Below are 19189 nucleotides of genomic sequence, written 5' to 3'. Positions count from 1 at the left end.
TCCAGGGTAGCATCTGTTAGCTGAAATATGTCAATTGGTATACCATCTATTCCTGGGGCCTTGTTTTTTGCTATTTCTTTCAAAGAAGCTTGAACTTCTTCCTTCATCACCATAGGCTCTTGCTCATATGTTGTTTCATTAAATTCTTCTGTGTCTGCCAATTCCTTTCAATACAATGACTCCGTATATTCTTTCCATCTTCTTTTGATACCTCCTGGATCATTTAATATTCTGCCTAAATCATCCTTGATTGTAGCAACTTGAGGTTTGAATTCGTTCTTCAGTTCCTTGAGCTTAAGAAATGCTGAACGAGTTCGATCTTTTTGGTTTTCTGACTCCAACTCCTTGCGCATTTCATTGTAATATTTTGCTTTGTCATTCCGAGCTGCCTTTTGAAATCTTCTCTTCAGCTCTTGAATTGTTTTATAGTTTCTATATTCCAATAGAATATAGAAACTATAAAACAATATCATTAATATCATATGCAAGTAAAATCTTGACCAAGATTATTTAAAATAGAGCTGGAACAGTACATAGACAGGAAACTGGTGGAAATAAAACTGAATTCAAACGAGGTTATGTTGTTGTTGTTAGGTGCCATAGAGCCAAATACAACTCAGAGTGACCCTATAAAACAACAGACCTGAACCCCAACCTATTCTGGGTCATCCTTATTATGTTTGATACCCTTGCAGTCTTCCTCTCTTTTGCTGTTGCTCTATCTTTCCAAGCATGCTGTCCCTTTCCAAGGAACAGACTCTCCTAGCAACATGTCTGAAGCATCTTTGCCTTCAAGGACCACTGTGGCTACACTTTCCCCAATACTTATCTGTTTGTTCTTTTGGCAGTCCATGTCCATTCAGTACTCTTCACCAACACCACAACTCAAAGGCTTCAATTCTTCTGTTATCCTTATTCATTGTCTTAACTCTCAGATGTATAGCAAGTCACTGAAAAAACAATGGCCTGAATAAGGTACACCTTAGTCTTCAAATTGATATAATTGCTCCTAAGTATTTTGAAGAAGTAACTGACAGCTGACTTGCCCAATGCAATACATCTTCTGGTCTTCTGACTGTGAGTACCAATGGTGTTAATTGTTGATACAAGCAAGATGAAATTATTGACAACTTCAGTTCTTTCTCCATCTATCATGATGTCTATTGGGCCAGTATGAGGATCTTTGTTTTCTTTATGTTGCAATGTAATTGATACAGAAGATTGTAGTCCTTGACCTTCTGCAGCAAGCATTTCAAGTTTTTCTCACTTTTAGCAAGAAATGTTGTCATGTGTACAACATAGGTTGTTGATGAATTTTCCTCTGATCCTGATGTCACATTTGTCTTCACAGAGTCCAGTTTTTCAAATGATTTGCTCAGCATATAGATTGAATTGATATGTAGAAAGAATTAATCCCTGACACACATCCTTCTGATTTTAAACCATGCAATGTTTCCTTGTTCTGTTTGCACATTTTCTTGACCTAGGTATAAATTTCACATGAACACAATTAAGTGTTCTGGGATTCCCATTCTGTGGAAAAAGGGATTTTATTATCGAAGTCAGATGTATCTTGACTGAAAAATTGAGAATGTCAGAAAGATGTTTACTTGTACTTTATTTACTGCAAAGACATTAAACTCTGTGGTTTCATGGACTTGTAAATGATAAAGACAGGTAACAGATTAGACAGTAGGGAGTCCAGATCTTCTTCCAATAAAGCCACTAGAACAGATGTAAATGATAATTCTAGGACCCTGAGTTTAAGCAGAAAAGAGAAATACTTCAAATACAGACAAGAGGAATAAGCTTAATGAAAACATTGAGTAAGGAAGTAGATGTAATACAGAACTATAATCAGTAGAGTGTAACCATCTGTTTGCTAGGAGTAGAAATCTGACACTGGTAAGTAATATCTACACCTGCCATTTGCTTTCTGTGGGAAAGATACAGTTATCACTTTTGTCTCCAGTTTCCTTCCATCTCCAGAAGATCAGGTGAGTAACTTTCCCCTCTATTCACAATCCACCAGGTTGTCAGCATTCTCCCCATTCATCTCAGTTCCAATTGAATTCACACATGCCTTATTTTGTACCTGGTTCAGGAGCATAGCCACGACTTTACTTTCAGAGACTCTGTCTAGAAACCTGTGGATATGTCATTCCTGACATATTCCACATATTCCAGTCAGCCCCTGGATTTGCTAGCCCCACTTCTGTCTGGAATTCTTGCCTTTCACTGGACACTTTGCCTGGAATGTTGCCTGGCAACATTCTGTACCTTCTGTCCAAAGCACCACCAGGTTGATAGTGACTATTTATTTTCAATAATGATTAGCATTTCAAATTAATTGTGACTAACTTTTTACACTAGCCATCTTTAAGTGGGTACCCTACCTGTACCTATCCATTAGACTGTCAAAAACACTGTTCCTAGCCATTCTTTAGTCTGTGCTCCTCTGAGTACAAAAGACACTCTGTCCCAGGCTTTGTGTCCTCCCCCTTGAGACAGAGTTGACCAGGAGGTATCCTACCTGTGGTCCAGCTCACAGATGAAGAGAAACTCTGGGCTAAGCACCTCAACTTCAACATTCTGCTGCCCTGGTAGACACCCAGTTCCAGGGCAGACATCTTGCTTCCACTCACCATTGCAGTGACAAATATACCAATCAGGTGCCCAGTTCACTCTCCCTCAATATTCCTGCCTTTTGTCCTCTCCTTTTTATTTTCCATAGTTGTTTAGATTTTTGTTTGCTTATTTGCTTTACATTTTCACTTGAGGCAGAAGACAACTTTTAACAACAACCAACTAAACAAAAATAATGAGGACAAGATAAAAATAATATGTGACTAAAATACAAAAATCTTTTCAGAGGAAGAAATGGTTTTGGAACTTTTGGAGAAGAAATTAAAAAAATAGTTAAATATCTTCAACATATTGGGGGAAAAGAGACAAAATCTTGGAAAACAAAACTGTAGACAAATGGTAAAAGACCCAAAACCAGCACAAGGCAAAGTAGAATAAGTGGACAATTAGGAGTAATAAAAGAAAATAGACATTTGGACTATTAAGACTAAAGTTTTAGAAACAGATAAAACATTCAAAGGATAAAAGATAGAGCTGAATAAATGGAACATGGATTTAGTGACATAGAGGACAAATTGCCCAATAATAACCTGTTAGAAGAACAGTCAGAACAAAGAATGGAGGAAGATAAAGATAGCAAAAGAATCATGTGAGAAAAAAAACCAAGAGGAATTATTTGCACGTTATTGAAGTTTCAGAACAGGAAGAGATTAAAAAAAAATGTCCAAAAAGCTGAGAGAAATCCAAATGGGATCGATCCTAAAAGGAAAACACCAAGACATATTATAATCATATTTTAAACAATTAAAGACAAAGAAAAAAATACAGGAAGCAGCTCAGGCAATATGAATTCTTAGCTATAAAGTCAAATAAGTGGGAGGAAGCTCCAATTTTTTCAGCAGAATCCATGCAGATAAGATGACAATAGCTGAAGATATATAAAACTGTGAAAGAAACAAAACAAAACAAAACAAAAAACCAAGAATTCTATACTCAGCAAAACTGTCCCTCATATATGAAATGTGATTAAGTACATTTTCAGACAGAAACTGAGGGAATATGTGAAATCAAGATCAACCTTTGAATAAATCCTGATGAGAGTTCTTTGGATCAACAGCAATCAACAATGGAAAATTAACATATATTTCAAAATTATTAAGAAGTTGACCCCCCCAAAAAGCTCTCATGAATATAAGAGTAAAAATTTTATCCAACATTACATAGAAAATAATACACCATGACCAAGTGAGTTTAAAAGATGTATGTAAGGATAGGTAAATATAAGGAAAACAAGAGTAACACATGACTATATCAACTGATGCAGAAAAGGAATTTGACAAAATTCACTATTCTTTCCTAATAAAAGGAAATTGAAAGAATTAGTCTAAAGTTCTTTTTGGATTTTGTAAATAAACTAGTAGGGGGGGGAAAGACAATAAACACAAACACTAAATTTAAAAAAAAGTGACAAATACGAATAGATGAGAAATTCCTTTATTTAATTAAAAATAATTTGGATGTCAAATAGACATATGAAGAAATGCTCATAATCACTGGCAATAAGAGATGTGTAAATCAAAACCACAATGAGATACTGTCTTACCCCAGTGGCAGTGGCAAAGTTTAGTAGGGCAGCAAGTAATAAATGTTGGGGAGGATGTGATGAGATAGGAACTCTTATACACTGTTGGTGGGATTGCAAAATGGTACAACCACTCTGGAAGGCAATTTGGTGTTTCGTGAAAGAAGCTGAACCTAGAAATTTCATATGACCTAGCTATTCCACTGCTTGGAATATACCCCAAGAAAATGAGAACTGAGGCAGTTGAAGACTTGAGAAATGGAGACTTGTACACAACCATGTTCATAACAGCATTATTCACCATTGCAATAACATGGAAACAGCCCAAATGCCCAAACACTATTGAATGGGTTGAGAAATTATGGTGCATTCACAGTGGAATACTATGCAGCCCATAGGAGCAATGATTTTGTAAATTGCTATCTAACATGAGAGGAACTGGAGACCATTATGCTAAGTGAACTAACTCAGTCTCATAAAGACATATACTATATAAGACCATTACTGTGCAAGGATCCAAGGAGGGAAGGGGGAGCTTAAGAGCTTAATCACAGGGTCACACAATTTGATGGTTGGAGGGAGGAGTTGGTAAAGGAAAGGGGAAAGATCTGGTGTGAAAAACAATGTCTATAAACTTTGTAAGTAAGCCAGTATAAAATTAAAAACAAAAGGTATTAAAAAAAAGCAACAGTTTAGTCCTACTAGGAAAAACTGCTGTTAGAGAACTCTCCAGAGTACTAAAAAGAAATGATGTCAGCTTAAAGACTAAGATGCACTGGGGGGAAATATATATATGTACACACACACACACACACACACACACACACAACCGAGGACCAACCTTCTTACTGGAAATGATTGAAGGCATTCATTCCCTATGTGCATTGTTTTTGTTGTAGTTATGTGACGTCGAGTCCCCCGAGACTCATAGTAACCCCATGTACTTTAGCTCTGAAACCTGCCCTATCCTGAGCCAATTTCACTGTCTCTGACAGACCTAATGCCATTTCTCCAATCACTGAATCAATCCATCCCATTCTGGATCTTCGTCTCATGTGCTGTCCCTCCACCCTTCCAAGCATGATATCACTTTTCAAAGACTGGTCCCTCCCGGTCATGTGCCCTAAGTATGTGAGACAGTGCTTCAGAATCCATGCAGGAAGCAGCCTCGTTTCATTACCTTCAGGACAGATCTGTTTGTTCTCCTGGCAGTCCATATTATGTTCAACACTCTTTTCTGGCACCACAACTCTAAAGTACCAATCCTTCTATCATCCTTATTTATTGTCCTCTCCTCTGATCCACAGCAAGTAATTGTGAAGACTATGACCTAGATCAGGCACACCTTAGTCTCTACATTGACTTCATTGCTTTTCAGTCCTCTGGAGAGGTTCTTGACAGCAAGCTTTCCCAATGCTGGTGCCAGTAGTTTTGATTGTGGAACTAAGCAAGCTGGAGTTAACAATCTCAGTCTCTTCTCTGTCTATCTTGAAGCTGCCAATTGCCCAGTGGTGAGAATCTTTGTTTTCTGAGAAAATAAAATCAAATCCACAAGAACCAAAGTTTGACCTCAAGTCTGTGTCTTATGCATTGGAGCCAGATACGGATGTTATCTATCTCCAATCTTATTCAATACTGTATTAAATCTAGATGTTTTAAAATATAGAAGTATCATAACAGCATTAAAACAATTCAAATGTATGACAAAAGTATACATGAAACGAACACTGGTTTTATTAATATTTAGGAGTAGTGTGTGTGCTGTTTGTTTTAAAAATTACTTACAGATAAGCAAGTTTAGCAAGGTCACAGAATATACAGAAAACATGCTAAATCAATTCTATTTCTAAACTCTAGCAATAAATAACACAATTTATTTAATTTTTTTTATGAAGCAGAAGCAGGGAATGTTTCAGTTCTGCTGTACAGGGCTTGTGTTGAGTCAGAACGGACCCAATGACACCTAACAAGAAGAAGCAAACAACAGTAAACTGATATGGTGTAACCACTAAAAATGTGCTGACCAACTCTGCAACTTACATTATCTGCTTCCACTAGGTACCATTCCAATTCAACAAGGTATGCTTCATTGAGACAAGCTGTACAATGGCCATTCTTTTCAAGACATTTTAGATCCTTTCCATTTTCTTGAATCATAATATCTTACTTTTTCATTTTCTGGTTTTTAAATTTTACCCTTTCTTGTACAGATGAAATCAGTCCTTCTACAGACAGATATACAACACTGTTTGCTCCTAAATATTCTGCAAGATGTTCAAATTCTGGTTTATTGGCTCTTCTTTTGTAGAAATCTTTATTCCCATGAAGCATGGGTATCTAATTGGTGGTGAAGCTACTCGGATGTGCGCCCCTTTTGCACCAGATTATTTGATTAATTTTATTATGGGTGAGATGGTATTGCCTGTCACAATTTTGCCTTTAAAGTTGTCTGACAATACTACAATTTTTTTTTTGCAATGCCTGGTTATCTTAACCTCATCTTTGGCTGAATAAAAGTTCTTCCTACATACTGATTTTTACATAGTACCTCCACATAAGGAAGTCCACACTTTGCTGCATAGCCAAGAGCTGAGGGTGTGGCAGATTGGGGGCAAATGATTTGGATGACCAAATGTCCATCCACAGGCGCTTCAATGGCCAGCTGCTAACCACAACGGTATCTTACTGTGTAAACCATTTGGCCTTCAAACATACTATCTGGTCTTGCAAAATAAATATATTCAAAGATACAAAAAGCCACTGGACTCCCTCCAGGTCTTGAAATAATATCAAGTGTCTGAACATTTTTTCTGAATATTTTCACAATCTCTCCAGGCAAGATTTCACGGTAATACATTGCACCAATAGATCAATAGCTACAAGATTCTGAAGACACTATCCATCCTTCCGTATCTGAAAGTTTTTTTCCTTTTTCATTTATATCGGAGACAGGGATTAGAGGACAAATGAACAAAGGTCGATTTCCATAAGGATCTCACACTGCATAAATGACATCTCTGTGCAACACAAGTAAGGAGTATGCTGGAGATGCCACCTCCATTAAGTTTTTAATCCTTGCTACTCAGTCAAGGGTGTCATCTTGCTCATGAGCAGGTGTATATGCCAGCAACTGGATAATCATTTCACTGTCAGAAATTGTTGACCAACACCCTGGGGAAGAAGATTTCTCCTTAATTAAGTAGCATTTACAAAGTCTCCATTATGTGCCACCGCTATTTTCCCATGAAGTGTTTCAACAACAAAGGGCTGACAATTTTCTAATTCAGTTTCCTGTTGTGGCTACCTCGTGTTTCCAATTCCAAGATTTGAAACATAATTTCTTCAAATTATCTTCAGTAAAGACGTGATTGACAAGACCTAGTCCGTTACATATTTTTAATGTTGGAATAGAACTTCCATTACTGGTCATAATGCCAGCACTCTCCTGGCCCCAGTGCTGCAGCTTCACCAGACCGAGGGTAATCACATAAGGTACATCCATCTGTGTGGGCCACTCTCCAGAGGCGATGCTTCTGAACACACCATGTTCTCAGATCCCCAACTATTCCAGCTATTGTCATTGCCAAGAGCACATGGTGGAATCTCCTGCTGCAGCCGAGATCCATGTGCAAACCAGCTGTCACAACGGCTCTGACGCCTTCAAGACAAGCTGCTTCCTGCCCAGTGGATAGACCCTCGCCAAATTTGAATTTTGAAGTACCATTTACAAAAAACACCATAAAGTCTGAAATATTTACGTATAAAATAAACTATGCTTAATAGTATGTATAAAAAGATTTATGTTGAAAATTATAAAGTACTGATAACAAAGGCAAGACATAGATAAATATAAACCATTGCCATGTTCAGTAATTAGAAAGCTCAGGATCATTAAAATTTCTTCCAAATTGATTCAACACTATTCCAATTAAAATCTCAGCATGATTTTTGTAGAAATCCAAAAACTGATTCTGAAATTTACATGGAAATAATGTGGAACAAAGTTCAAAACTGACAAAACCAAAAGAGAGGAATAGTAGTTTGATAGACTGGTAGAACTTCTGAGACAGTGTTTCTCATTTACATTTCAAGTTTGGGGCTGAAACTATACTAGACTCAAACAACAGACAAACCTATACAGTGAATTATGATATCAGAGAGGAATACGCTCATTAGAACAATGAACAACACAGAATCAAAAGGGACAAAGTTCAGAAGGCAGGACAGAGGAAACACAAGGAGGGAGTAAGAAGAGTGTGGCTAAGTGTGAGTATTGTAATCACTGTCAAGAAACAAAATATCTAAGGATTGTTGAATGGAAAACCAACGTACTCTGCCAAAAAAAAAGTTATTCACTCAAATCACTATAAAAGATTGTTGTTGTTATGTGCCGTCGAGTCGTTTCTGACTCATAGCGACCCTATGCACAACAGCCCTAAACCCTGCTCTATCCTGTGCCAACCTCACTGCCTCTGACACACCCATCCGGATTACCCCAGTCACTGAATCAATCCATCTCATAGAGGGTCTTCCCCTCCTGCGCTGTCCCTCCACCCTCCCAAGCATGATGTCCCTCTCCAAGGACCCGTCCCTCCTGGCAACATGTCCAAAGTATGTCAGACGAAGCCCCAGAATCCTTGCCTCCAAGGAGTAGCTTGGTTTAATCCTCTCCAAGATGAATCTGTTTGTTTTCCTGGCAGTCCATGGTACATTCAGTACCCTTCTCCAGCACCACAGCTCAAAAGCATCCACTCTCCTTCTGTCCTCCCTAGTCATTGTCCAACTCTGATGCATAACAAGCGATTGCAAATACCATGACCTGTATCAGGCGCACCTTAGTCTCCAGAGAGACACTGTTGCTCCTGAGTACCTTAGAGAGGTCCCTAACAGCAGACTTTCCCATCGCGATACGCTTTTTGATTTCCTGACTGCTGGTACCAAGAGTGTTGACTGTGGAGCCGAGCAAACTGAAGCTGTGAACACTCTGAATCTCTTCGTCATCCATCCTGACACTGCTAATTGGTCCAGTGGTGAGAATCTTTGTCTTCTTGACATTGAGCCTTAGTCCATACTGAAGGCTGCAGTCCTTGACCCTTCGCAGCAAGTGCATGAGGTCCTCCTCAGTTTCAGCAAGCAGGGTTGTGTCATCTGCATAACGGAGATTGTTAATAGATCTTCCACCAATCCTGATGCCACAATTCTCCTCATAGAGCCCAGCCTCTCGAATAATCTGCTCTGCATACATGTTGAAAAGGTATGGAGACAGGATGCATCCCTGGCGTACACCCTTCCCAATTTTGAACCATGCAGTGTTACCCTGCTCTGTTCTGACTACTGCCTCTTGGTCCAAGTATAGGATTCGTATTAGCACAATTAAATGTTCTGGGATTCCCATTCTTCTCAGAGTCAGCCACAGTTTGTTATGATCCACACAGTCAAATGCCTTTGCACAATCAATGAAACACAGATAGACATTCTTCTGCTATTCTCTGCTTTCAGCCAAGATCCATCTAACATCAGCAACAATATCCCTAGTACCACGACCCCTTCTAAACCAGCCTGGACTTCCGGCAGTTCTCTGCTGATGTGCTGTTCTAATCGTTTTTGGATGATCTTCAGTAGAATCTTGCTTGCATGTGGAATCAATGACACTGTTCTGTAGTTTCCACACTCAGTTGGGTCACCTTTCTTTGGAATGGGAACAAATATAGATCTCTTCCAGTCAGTTGGCCAAGTGGTTGTTCTCCAGATTTCTTGGCACAACTTGGTGAGCACATCCAGGGCAACATCTGTTATCTGAAATACTTCAATTGGTATACCATCTATTCCTGGGGCCTTATTAAATTTACGTGAAAAAGCAAAATTCAGAAGTCGTTGCCAGGGAAATGTGACCCTTCCTGAGACTGTAAACCTTAACAAGCAAAGAGTGTCCATCCTTCTCTCTTGGAACCAGGGGTGGAATTGAAGGTGGTTTGTGACCTTCTGATTAGCAGAACAATTTTCTGTGCACCCTGGATGGGCTCACCAGCTTATGCCAGGAAATTTTGAGAACATTGCTAACGGATTGCAAGAGAACCATATTTGTCCCCATTCCCAAGAAAACTAACCCAACAGAATGCAAAAATTATAGAACAATATCATTAATATCTCATGCAAACAAATTATTGTTAAAGTTCATTCAAAAATGGCTAGAACAATACATTGACAGGGAACTACCAGGAATGCAAGCTAGATTTAGAAGAGGCACCTAGTGTCATTGCTGATGTCAGATGGATCCTGGCTGAAAGCAAAGAATATCAGAAGAATATATATTTTTGTTAATATTGACTATGCAAAAACATTGACTATGTAGATCTAACAAATTATGGCTCATACTAAGATGAATGGGGATTCCGGAACACACTTAATTGTGCTCATTTGGAATTTATACCTAGACCAAAAGCTGTGTTCTGAATTGAAGTAGGGAACACTGCATGGTTTAAACTCAGGAATAGTGTGTTTCAGGGATATATTCTTCATACTAGCATACCAATCTATATATGCTGAGCAAATAATTCAGAAAGACAAGACTCTATGAAGAAGAATGTGGCATCAGGATTGGATGAAGACTCATCATCCACCTCCATTATGCAGATGACAAAACTCTGTTAGCTGATAAGTGAGGAGAATATGAAAAGCTTTCTGCAGAAGATCAAGAATTACAGCCTTCGGTATAGATTACATTTCAACATCCGGAAAACAAAGATCCTCACTATAGGCCCAACAGTCAACATTATAATAGATGGAGAAAACATTGAACTTATCAATGATTTAATCTTCCTTAGATCAACAATTAATATCCTTGGTACCAGCAGTCAAGAAATCAGGAGATGTATTGCAATGAGTAAGTCAGAGATCTCTCTAAACTGCTGCTGCTGTTATGTGCCGTCGAGTTGCTTGCGACTCATAGCGACCCTATGTACAACAGCCCTAAACTCTGCTCTGTCCTGTGCTAATCACACTGTCTCCGATACACCCATCCTGATTACCCCTGTCATTGAAACAATCCACCTCATAGAGGGCCTTCCCCTCCTGCACTGTCTCTCCACCCTACACAAGCATGATGTCCCTCTCCAAGAACCGGTCCCTCCTTACATCATGCCCAAAGTATGTTAGACGGAGCATCAGAATCCTTGCCTTCAGGGAGCCTCCTGGTTTAACCCTTTCCAGGATGAATCTCTTTGTTTTCCTAGCAGTCCATGGTAACTTCAATACTCATCTCCAGCACCACAGCTCAAAGACATCAATTCTCCTTCTATCCTCCTTAGTCACTGTGTTGAAAAGCAATAATGTCAGTTTCAGGACTAAGGTGTGCTTGATTCCGGCTATGGTTTTCTCAGTCACCTGTTATGCATCAGAAAGCTTGACAAATGAATAAGGATGACAGAAGGAGAATTAATATGTTTGAGTTGTACTGGATAAAAGTACTTTGGGATATGCCTTCATAAAGGTGCAACCAGAGTGGCCCTTAGAGGCAAAGATGATGAAGATGATCTTTCATACTTTGGACATATAGCTATTCCTTGGAAATGGACATTATGCTTGGAAAGATGGAGGGTCAGTGAGGGAAAAGAACACCCTCAACAAGATGGATTGACCTGATGACTTTAGCAATGGGCTTGAGTATGTCAGAGATAATGAGAATTTCACCAAATAGGCTGGCTATTTATATGGTTGCTATGAGTCATACTCAACTTGCCAGTACCTAACAACAACAAGAAGCCACCAGAGCTCCTATAATAACTTTAGGCATACTCTAGCTTAGGGCCATTGGGTAATCTTTGATCCCTAGCCACCATCTGAGTTCCCAGTCCTTGCTGTAGAGAGTAGCTGTGATGCCTGCCTTGTTCCGCAAGATGTTAGAGTTAAAAATGAGAGTGAGTAGAGGGAGTGCTTTGAATTATAGCACAGATGATTGTTTTTTCAGTTATTTTTTCCCTGGCCAAAGTCCATCTACCAAGGAAAGCAGAGTTGGTTACCACTAAGGTTTTACCTGACAAGGCCATTTATTTCTTCAATTTGGGTGATAAGTATTCATGGCCTCACCAGAAACTTTTAAAATTACTAATGATTAAGCTTGTTGTTAAAAATGTTTGGTCAGTGGTATTTTTGAGGAATGTTATGCCTTGAAGGCAAACAGGTGGTGATAATGATTCTAGCTGGTGGTAGATGATGGGTCTTCATATACAAATTTTGGCATGCTTATGCAGATTGCTAGGGGTGCACTAGACTAATCAGCATATTTATCTTTGATTGCAGAGGCCAAAATTGAGTCATGTGGTGGAGTGGATTGATTTTGAGACCTTGGCCCTCCTGTTTGGCATGGTAATTCCAGCCCTCTCATGGGATATAACTCAAACCTACTATAACTGAGACTATATCTTTTGCTACTGCTGCTAATCTTTCATTCTGTTAAAAACACATCACTACTTGGTAACTAGAGCTTAATTTAAAGCTGTTAGTATGTATTTGGTCAAATTTTCCTGGGAAAGAATCGCTGATCATCTGAAAAATTTACCTGTTGGATGGTGGAAAAAGTTACCTTTTATAAGATTTAAGGATACTTTTTAGTTACTTCTCTTAAAAATAAAGAAAATATCTCAATTTCATAAACCAGAAAAAAATTTTGGTGATTGGAAAAGAACATTTAACATATAAAGGAATAATGATTCCTAAATAATCACGTATTTGTCACTGACATTGTCAAAGGAACACTCTACGCAAAGCAGCTGCTCTCAGAAAAGGAGGGTGAGTAGCACAGTTTAAAGTGTCTCTAAATTGTATTTGTAGACACTATTGAATAGATGCATATTTTGGTGTGTATATTATCAATAACAACAAAATAAATAAAATTTAAAGAAGAAGAAGAAAAAAAATGTGTCATTGAGTTCACTGCTATATAGGAGCTTTAATAGCACAAATAAGCTAGTGTGGGGGCACAGTCATGTAATGAAAAATGGTAGAATTTGACAAGGACATGGCTAGCAGAAGATTTGAAGGAAGACTTTCTCCTCCTAGAGGAGGAGTTAGAAGACTTATTCTGTGTAAAACATACTGCAATATGAAGGATCTGTTGCACTAGATTTCGATCTGACCTGAAAAAGTACTGCTTCATCTTTTCGGAAAAGTATGGTAAAATGAGGAATGAGCAGGCAGTGCTCTCACTTTTGCTTCTGGGAGGAACTAATGTTTGTATTAAGTTTTGAAAACCATGTGTTGTTGTTGTTATGTGCTATTGAATCAACCATGACTCATGACCTATGCTCAATAGCTGTGAAGCCTGCCCTAAAGTGAACCAGTTGCACTATTTCTGACACACCTGCCCACATTGCCACAATCATAGTATTAATCTATCTCCTCTAGAGTGTTCCTCTCCTGCACTGACCCTCAATCCTTCTAAGCATGATGTCCTTCTCCAAGGACTGGTTCCTCTTGGCCACATGCCCAAAGTGTATGAGATAGAGTATAGGGTTTAGACATGGAGTAGAGTTTATCATATATGTAATAAAAATTGCTTTTTTTTTTTCTTTTTGTGGCAGCAGTGGGATAAAACATGACTTTTAAATTTAAGAAAATGGGTTAATTTGTTTTTTCTCGACTGAGTATGTTCAGAAAATCTTGCAAGTTCTATGATTCCAAAACTAAGGAGATACCAAAATATATCTTGTATTTTTGTCATGATGATTGCATTGCTCTCTAGATTTTCTGAGGGGTGGTTTTGGAGGCAAATATGTAGTGCCAGCTCAACATCACAATGGGGACCATATGTTGGCTGGGGATTTCAAACTGTGAAATGTACCACCCCTCCAATGGGCTCTCCAATAGGCATTTTGTGTTAGAATGAACATCAGTGGTTAGTTTGGATAACACAGATACTTATACTAGATCTAAACTGACTTACATTTTTTTTAAATTGTGATTTGAATGAAGGTTTCTATAAAGCAAATTATTAATTTTTTTAAGAATTTTATATAATCAATGATTTATTCTTTACCTCACCCCACCCCAGCTTTCTAATATACTGTTTTAATGGGTTGGTTTTTTTGCTTTTCTTTAATACTGGCTTATTTATGAAATTTGTATACACTGTTTTTCACACTAGATCTTTCCCTTTTCCTTTACCTACCCCTCCCTCCACCCATCAAATTGTGTGACCCTATGATTAAGTCCCCTTCCCCCTCTTTACCCCTTGTCCATCCTCACTCCTTTGTTCCCCCAATCTTTCATACACATTTTATCAATAGTATATGAACTTTATTAACTTACGTATATCAGTTTAAAATTATTACCTAACTTGAGAGAGACTGAAGAACATTAGGCTGAGTGAGCTAACTCAGTCCCACAAGGACAAATGCTGTATAAAACCGTTATTGTAGAATGAGTATGAGGATCCAAGGGAGGTGGGGAAGGGTGAAAGCAGATGGGTGAGGATGTGCGGGTGAGGGAGAGATTAATCATGAAGTTGTGCATTTTGATAGGTTGGGGTATGAGGGAAATGGGAATGATATGGTGTGAAAAAAATGTATTTGAATTTTGTAAATAAACTGTTGTTGTTGTTGTTATGTGTTGTTGTGTCGCTTGTGACTTATATTGGCACTATGTACAAGAGCCCTAAACTGTGCTCTAGCCTGTGCCAACCTCACTGTCTCTGACACACCTACTCCCGTTACCCCAATCATGAATCGATCCGTCTTCTTCTCTTGCGCTGTCCCTCCACCTTCCCAGACATGACGTCCGTGTGCGAGGACTGTTCTCTCCTTGCAACATGCCCAAATTATGTCAGAGGAAGCTTCAGAATACTTGCCTCCAAGGAGCAGCCCAGTTTCACCCTCTCCAGGACAGCCTGTTGGTTCTCCTAGCAATCCATTGTATAGTCAACACACTTCACCAGCTCCACAGCTCAAAGCCATCAATTCTCTTTCTATCATATCTAGTCATTGTACAGCTCTCTGAAGCATAGCACACAATTGCAAAGACTGTTATCTGGATCAGGTGCACCTTAGTCTCCAGCCTGATGTTGTTGCTCTTCAGTACTCTTGAGAGGTCCCTGATAGCTGACTTTCCCAGTGCAATTTGTCTCTTGATTTCCTGGCTGCTGGTACCAAGAGTATTGACTGTGAAGCCAAGCAAACTAAAACTGGTAATAATCTCAATCCCTTCACCATCCATAATGATGCTGCCAATTGGCCCAGTGGTGAAAATCTTTGTTTTCTTAATGTTGAGCTTCAATCCATACTGAAAGCTTCAGTCCTTGTCCTTCTGCAGCAAGTGACCTCCTCAGTTTCAGCAAGCAGGGTTGTGTCATCTTCATAAACACAAGTTGATGAATTTTCCTTCAATACTGAGGCCACATTTCTCCTCATACAGCCCAGTGTCCTGGATGATTTGTTCTGCATACAGATTGAAAAGGAACAGAGACAGAATACATCCGTGGAAGACACATTTCCAGATTTTGAACCATGCATTGTCTCCTTCCTCTGTTCTGACAACTGCCTCTTGTTTCAAGTGTAGGTTTTGCATAAGAACAATAAAATGCTCAGGGATTCCTATTCTTCTCAGAGTCAGTCATAGCTTGTTGTAATCCACATAGTCAAAAGCCTTTGCGTAGTCAATGAAGCACAGATAGACATTCCTCTGGTACTCTCTACTTTCTGCCAAGATCCATCTAACATTAGCTGTAATATCCCTACTACCCTTCATTCCAGAAGGGCGTCAGCTTCCTTAATCTCATCTTTTGGGAAAGGTTATCTTCAGTCTCAAATCTACTTCAAACACCACCACAATATCAGATCTAGAAGATACCTGTCTGGACCTTGGAATTATCACATTATGTCAGCAAGGTATACTGAGACAATAAGTCACAGAACTTAGCAGAAGCTCTGTGGACAGGATCTTCCCTCAGTACAGCCTAAGCAAAAATCTTTCTTTGAAGTTGGTGCATGGGATTTGGACTTATATCCTATTAAACAGGAGACGGGCAACAGCATGAGACACCAGTAGAAGTGTGTAGTGCAAGGCATCACAGAAGTGACTGGTGTTCATATTGAGAGGTGTCTGGGGAAGGGAGGGTTTGACCAGGTAGCCGAGTGTGCAAAGAATGGGGCAGTAGTAAGGAAAGGGTAGAGACAAGTCACACATGCTTGGGTTGGGTGGACAGTGAATGTATTGGTTATTTCTGTAAGGGAAGTGTCTTTCACCTGCTAGGTTAAAATACTTGTCTGTTAGCTATTCTTCTAACAGTGAACATTCAAATTAAGATAAACTAGGAAGAAGAATTGGCTATCCACTTCTGAAATATAACTGGCATTTGAAAACCCTATGTACAGAAGAACATACTTACAGTAGACTAATAGAAATGGCAACTGAAGTTGAATCCTCAAATTTGGAAACACAAAGGAAGAGAAACAATTGTAAGAAGAAATTAACAATTGATACATGGAATGAGAGAAGCATCAATGTAGGAAAACTGGACATTGTAAAGAAAGAAATGGGGCACGTAAATATTGTCAAATTGTGTATTAATGAAATGATATGGATTGGCATGGGACATTTTTAATCCCAACATCATATATGCTCTATTATGGAGAGAAAAAAAATGGAGTCACTTTCATAGTTAAAAAGGCCATTTCTAGATCTATCTTGAAATACAATATTGTGAGTGACAGGATAATATCCATACACATACATTAATACCACTATCATTCAAATTTATGTGCCTACAAACAGAGCCAAAAAGGAGGAAATAGATTATTTCTATCAACCATTGCAGTCAGAAATCGATCGAACATATTACCAAGATGCTTTAATAATAATGGGTTAATGGAATGAAAAAGTTGGGAATCAGAAAGAAGGGTCAGTTGTTGGAAAATATGGATTTGGTGACAGAAATGAGGCTGGGGACAGAATGACAAAATTTTGTACAATCAACTATTTATTCATAGCAAATACCTTTTATAAGAAACATAAATTCAGGCTTTACACATGGATTTCACCTGATAGTATGCACAGGAATCAGATTGATTACATCTGTGAAAGGAACCATTGGAAAAGTTAAAAATCAGCGGTAAAAACTAGGCCAGGTTCTGATTGTGGAACAGACCACCCACTGCTCACATTCAATTTCAAATTGAAACTAAAGAAGGTTAAATAATATCCACAGGAATAAAAATGTGACCTTGAGTCTATCTCCCATGAATTTAAAAACTAACTCAGGAATAGGTTTGAGGTCTTGAACACTAATGAATGAAGTCCAGATAAGCTGTGGGAAGTTATCAAGAATATTGTTCATAAAGAATGCAAAAAGTCATTACTAAGAATGAAGAAGAAGAAAGGACCAAAATGTATGTCAGAAGAGACTTTGAATATTGCACTAGAGCGCTGAGAAGCCAAAGCAAAGGGAAGAAATCAAGAAATTAAATAGTTGAGCAGAAAATTTCAAAGGGCATCTCGGGATGACAAAGCAAGATATTATAATGAAATGTGCAAAGAACTGGCGTAAGAAAATAAAAAGGCAGTTCTTAAACTGAAGGTAAATAAACTAGTATGATAAAAAAGAAAATCTTAATAAAAAGTGGTACAACTTTCAATACTCGCTATTTAATCACACTTTCCCTGTAATTCTGTTTTCCATTACACTTTCTGTAGTAACATTGTTTCGATAATTCTCTAATTGGTTATTACCTTTCCTTTCATCTATCTTAATGTGTGCCTATATGCTGTACTGAAATAACTTGAGATAGCTGTGATGCTGAAGACTGTGCCATTGGTGTGCCAAATGCCATAATACTTACTCAGTGTTTGGTGGAGCTCCCAGACTGAGACAGGTTTGGAAACCAGAGTGTCATCAACTTCCTAAACAACACTCCTCTGGAAACTCTATGAATATAGAGAGAACCAACAATAGTTCTAGAACTGGGTTCAGTCTTTTGTTTATAGGGTTGCTATGAGTCATGCTTGACTCCATGGTACTTAACAACAACAGCAATTATCCATTTAATGTTTTTTTTCTCCTCTCTCCCTTTCTTCTCGTCCTTGGTAAATATCCAAGAATGATGACATCTGTGTGTAAACCTTTCCTTAGGTTTTTTTTTTTTTTAATAGCAGTATAGTATTTGACTTATTTCACTTAGCACAATATTTTTTAGTGATTTTGGTTTTTAGTGTACATAGTCTCTTTGTTCATTTGTCTGTTAATGATTGGACATTTGGGTTATTCTCATTTCTTTGCAATTATAAATAATGCTGCAAAGAACACAAGTGTGCATATATCTTTTAGAGTGACTTTTTAATTGTAATTTGAGTAAAAGTTTACAAAGCATATTGGTGTTTCAATCAATCATTCATGCACATTTTGTTTTATAGCATTAATTACACGACTCACAATATCTTGCCATTTACCTATATTTTCTGTCTTCTCACTCAGCTTAATAACTACTTATTATCTATTTATTACTTTTCTACTCTAACCACACTAGAACAACTCTGCCTGTATGTAAACAATTCTTTAGCTTTTTATAATAGTGATCTTCTAGGGGAGCTCTGGTGGCCTAGTGGCAAGAAGCTGCACTGCAATCCCAGAGGAACACGGTTCGAATCCACCAGACGCTTTGCCGGAGAAGGAGGCGCAATATCCTCCTGTACCAGTCAGATCTGATTTGATGGTACACGCACACAAAATAAAAAGAAAAATAATAATAAAAAATAAAAATAGTGATCTTCTATAATGCTTGTCCTCTTCTGACTGATTTATTTCATTCAGTATAATATAATCTGGATTTCACCTATGTTTCATGATTTTTTTCATTGTTGCAAAATACTTTCTTGTGTGAATTTTACTTTATCCATTTATCAGTAATGAGCCCTTGGATTGCTTCTATTTCATTTCTTTTTTTTTTGCTTTCTTTTATTTAAAATTTTCATTTCAATGAACATCTACAGAGATTTTGGAATTCTATTCATTCATTGTTGCACCGCTCTCCCTGC

General features: G+C 38.2%; 1 protein-coding gene and 1 pseudogene across 1 annotated transcript in view; one reads left to right on the top strand and one right to left on the bottom strand.

Moving 5' to 3' along the window:
* Window positions 1–19189, top strand: part of OCA2 (oculocutaneous albinism II) — a 569803-nt gene that overhangs the window by 109219 nt on the left and 441395 nt on the right. Inside the window, exon 8 of the mRNA XM_006898594.1 lies at window positions 12467–12532. Within this exon, the coding sequence (XP_006898656.1) occupies window positions 12467–12532 (66 nt within the window). The remainder of the gene's footprint in view (window positions 1–12466; window positions 12533–19189) is intronic.
* Window positions 1686–10247, bottom strand: LOC102858835 (annotated as a pseudogene).

The sequence above is a fragment of the Elephantulus edwardii genome, unplaced genomic scaffold (genome assembly GCF_000299155.1).
Source record: "Elephantulus edwardii isolate Elephantulus edwardi_28Jun2011 unplaced genomic scaffold, EleEdw1.0 scaffold00234, whole genome shotgun sequence".
Lineage (NCBI taxonomy): Eukaryota > Metazoa > Chordata > Mammalia > Macroscelidea > Macroscelididae > Elephantulus > Elephantulus edwardii.
This window is presented reverse-complemented; position numbering and strand designations above follow the sequence as displayed.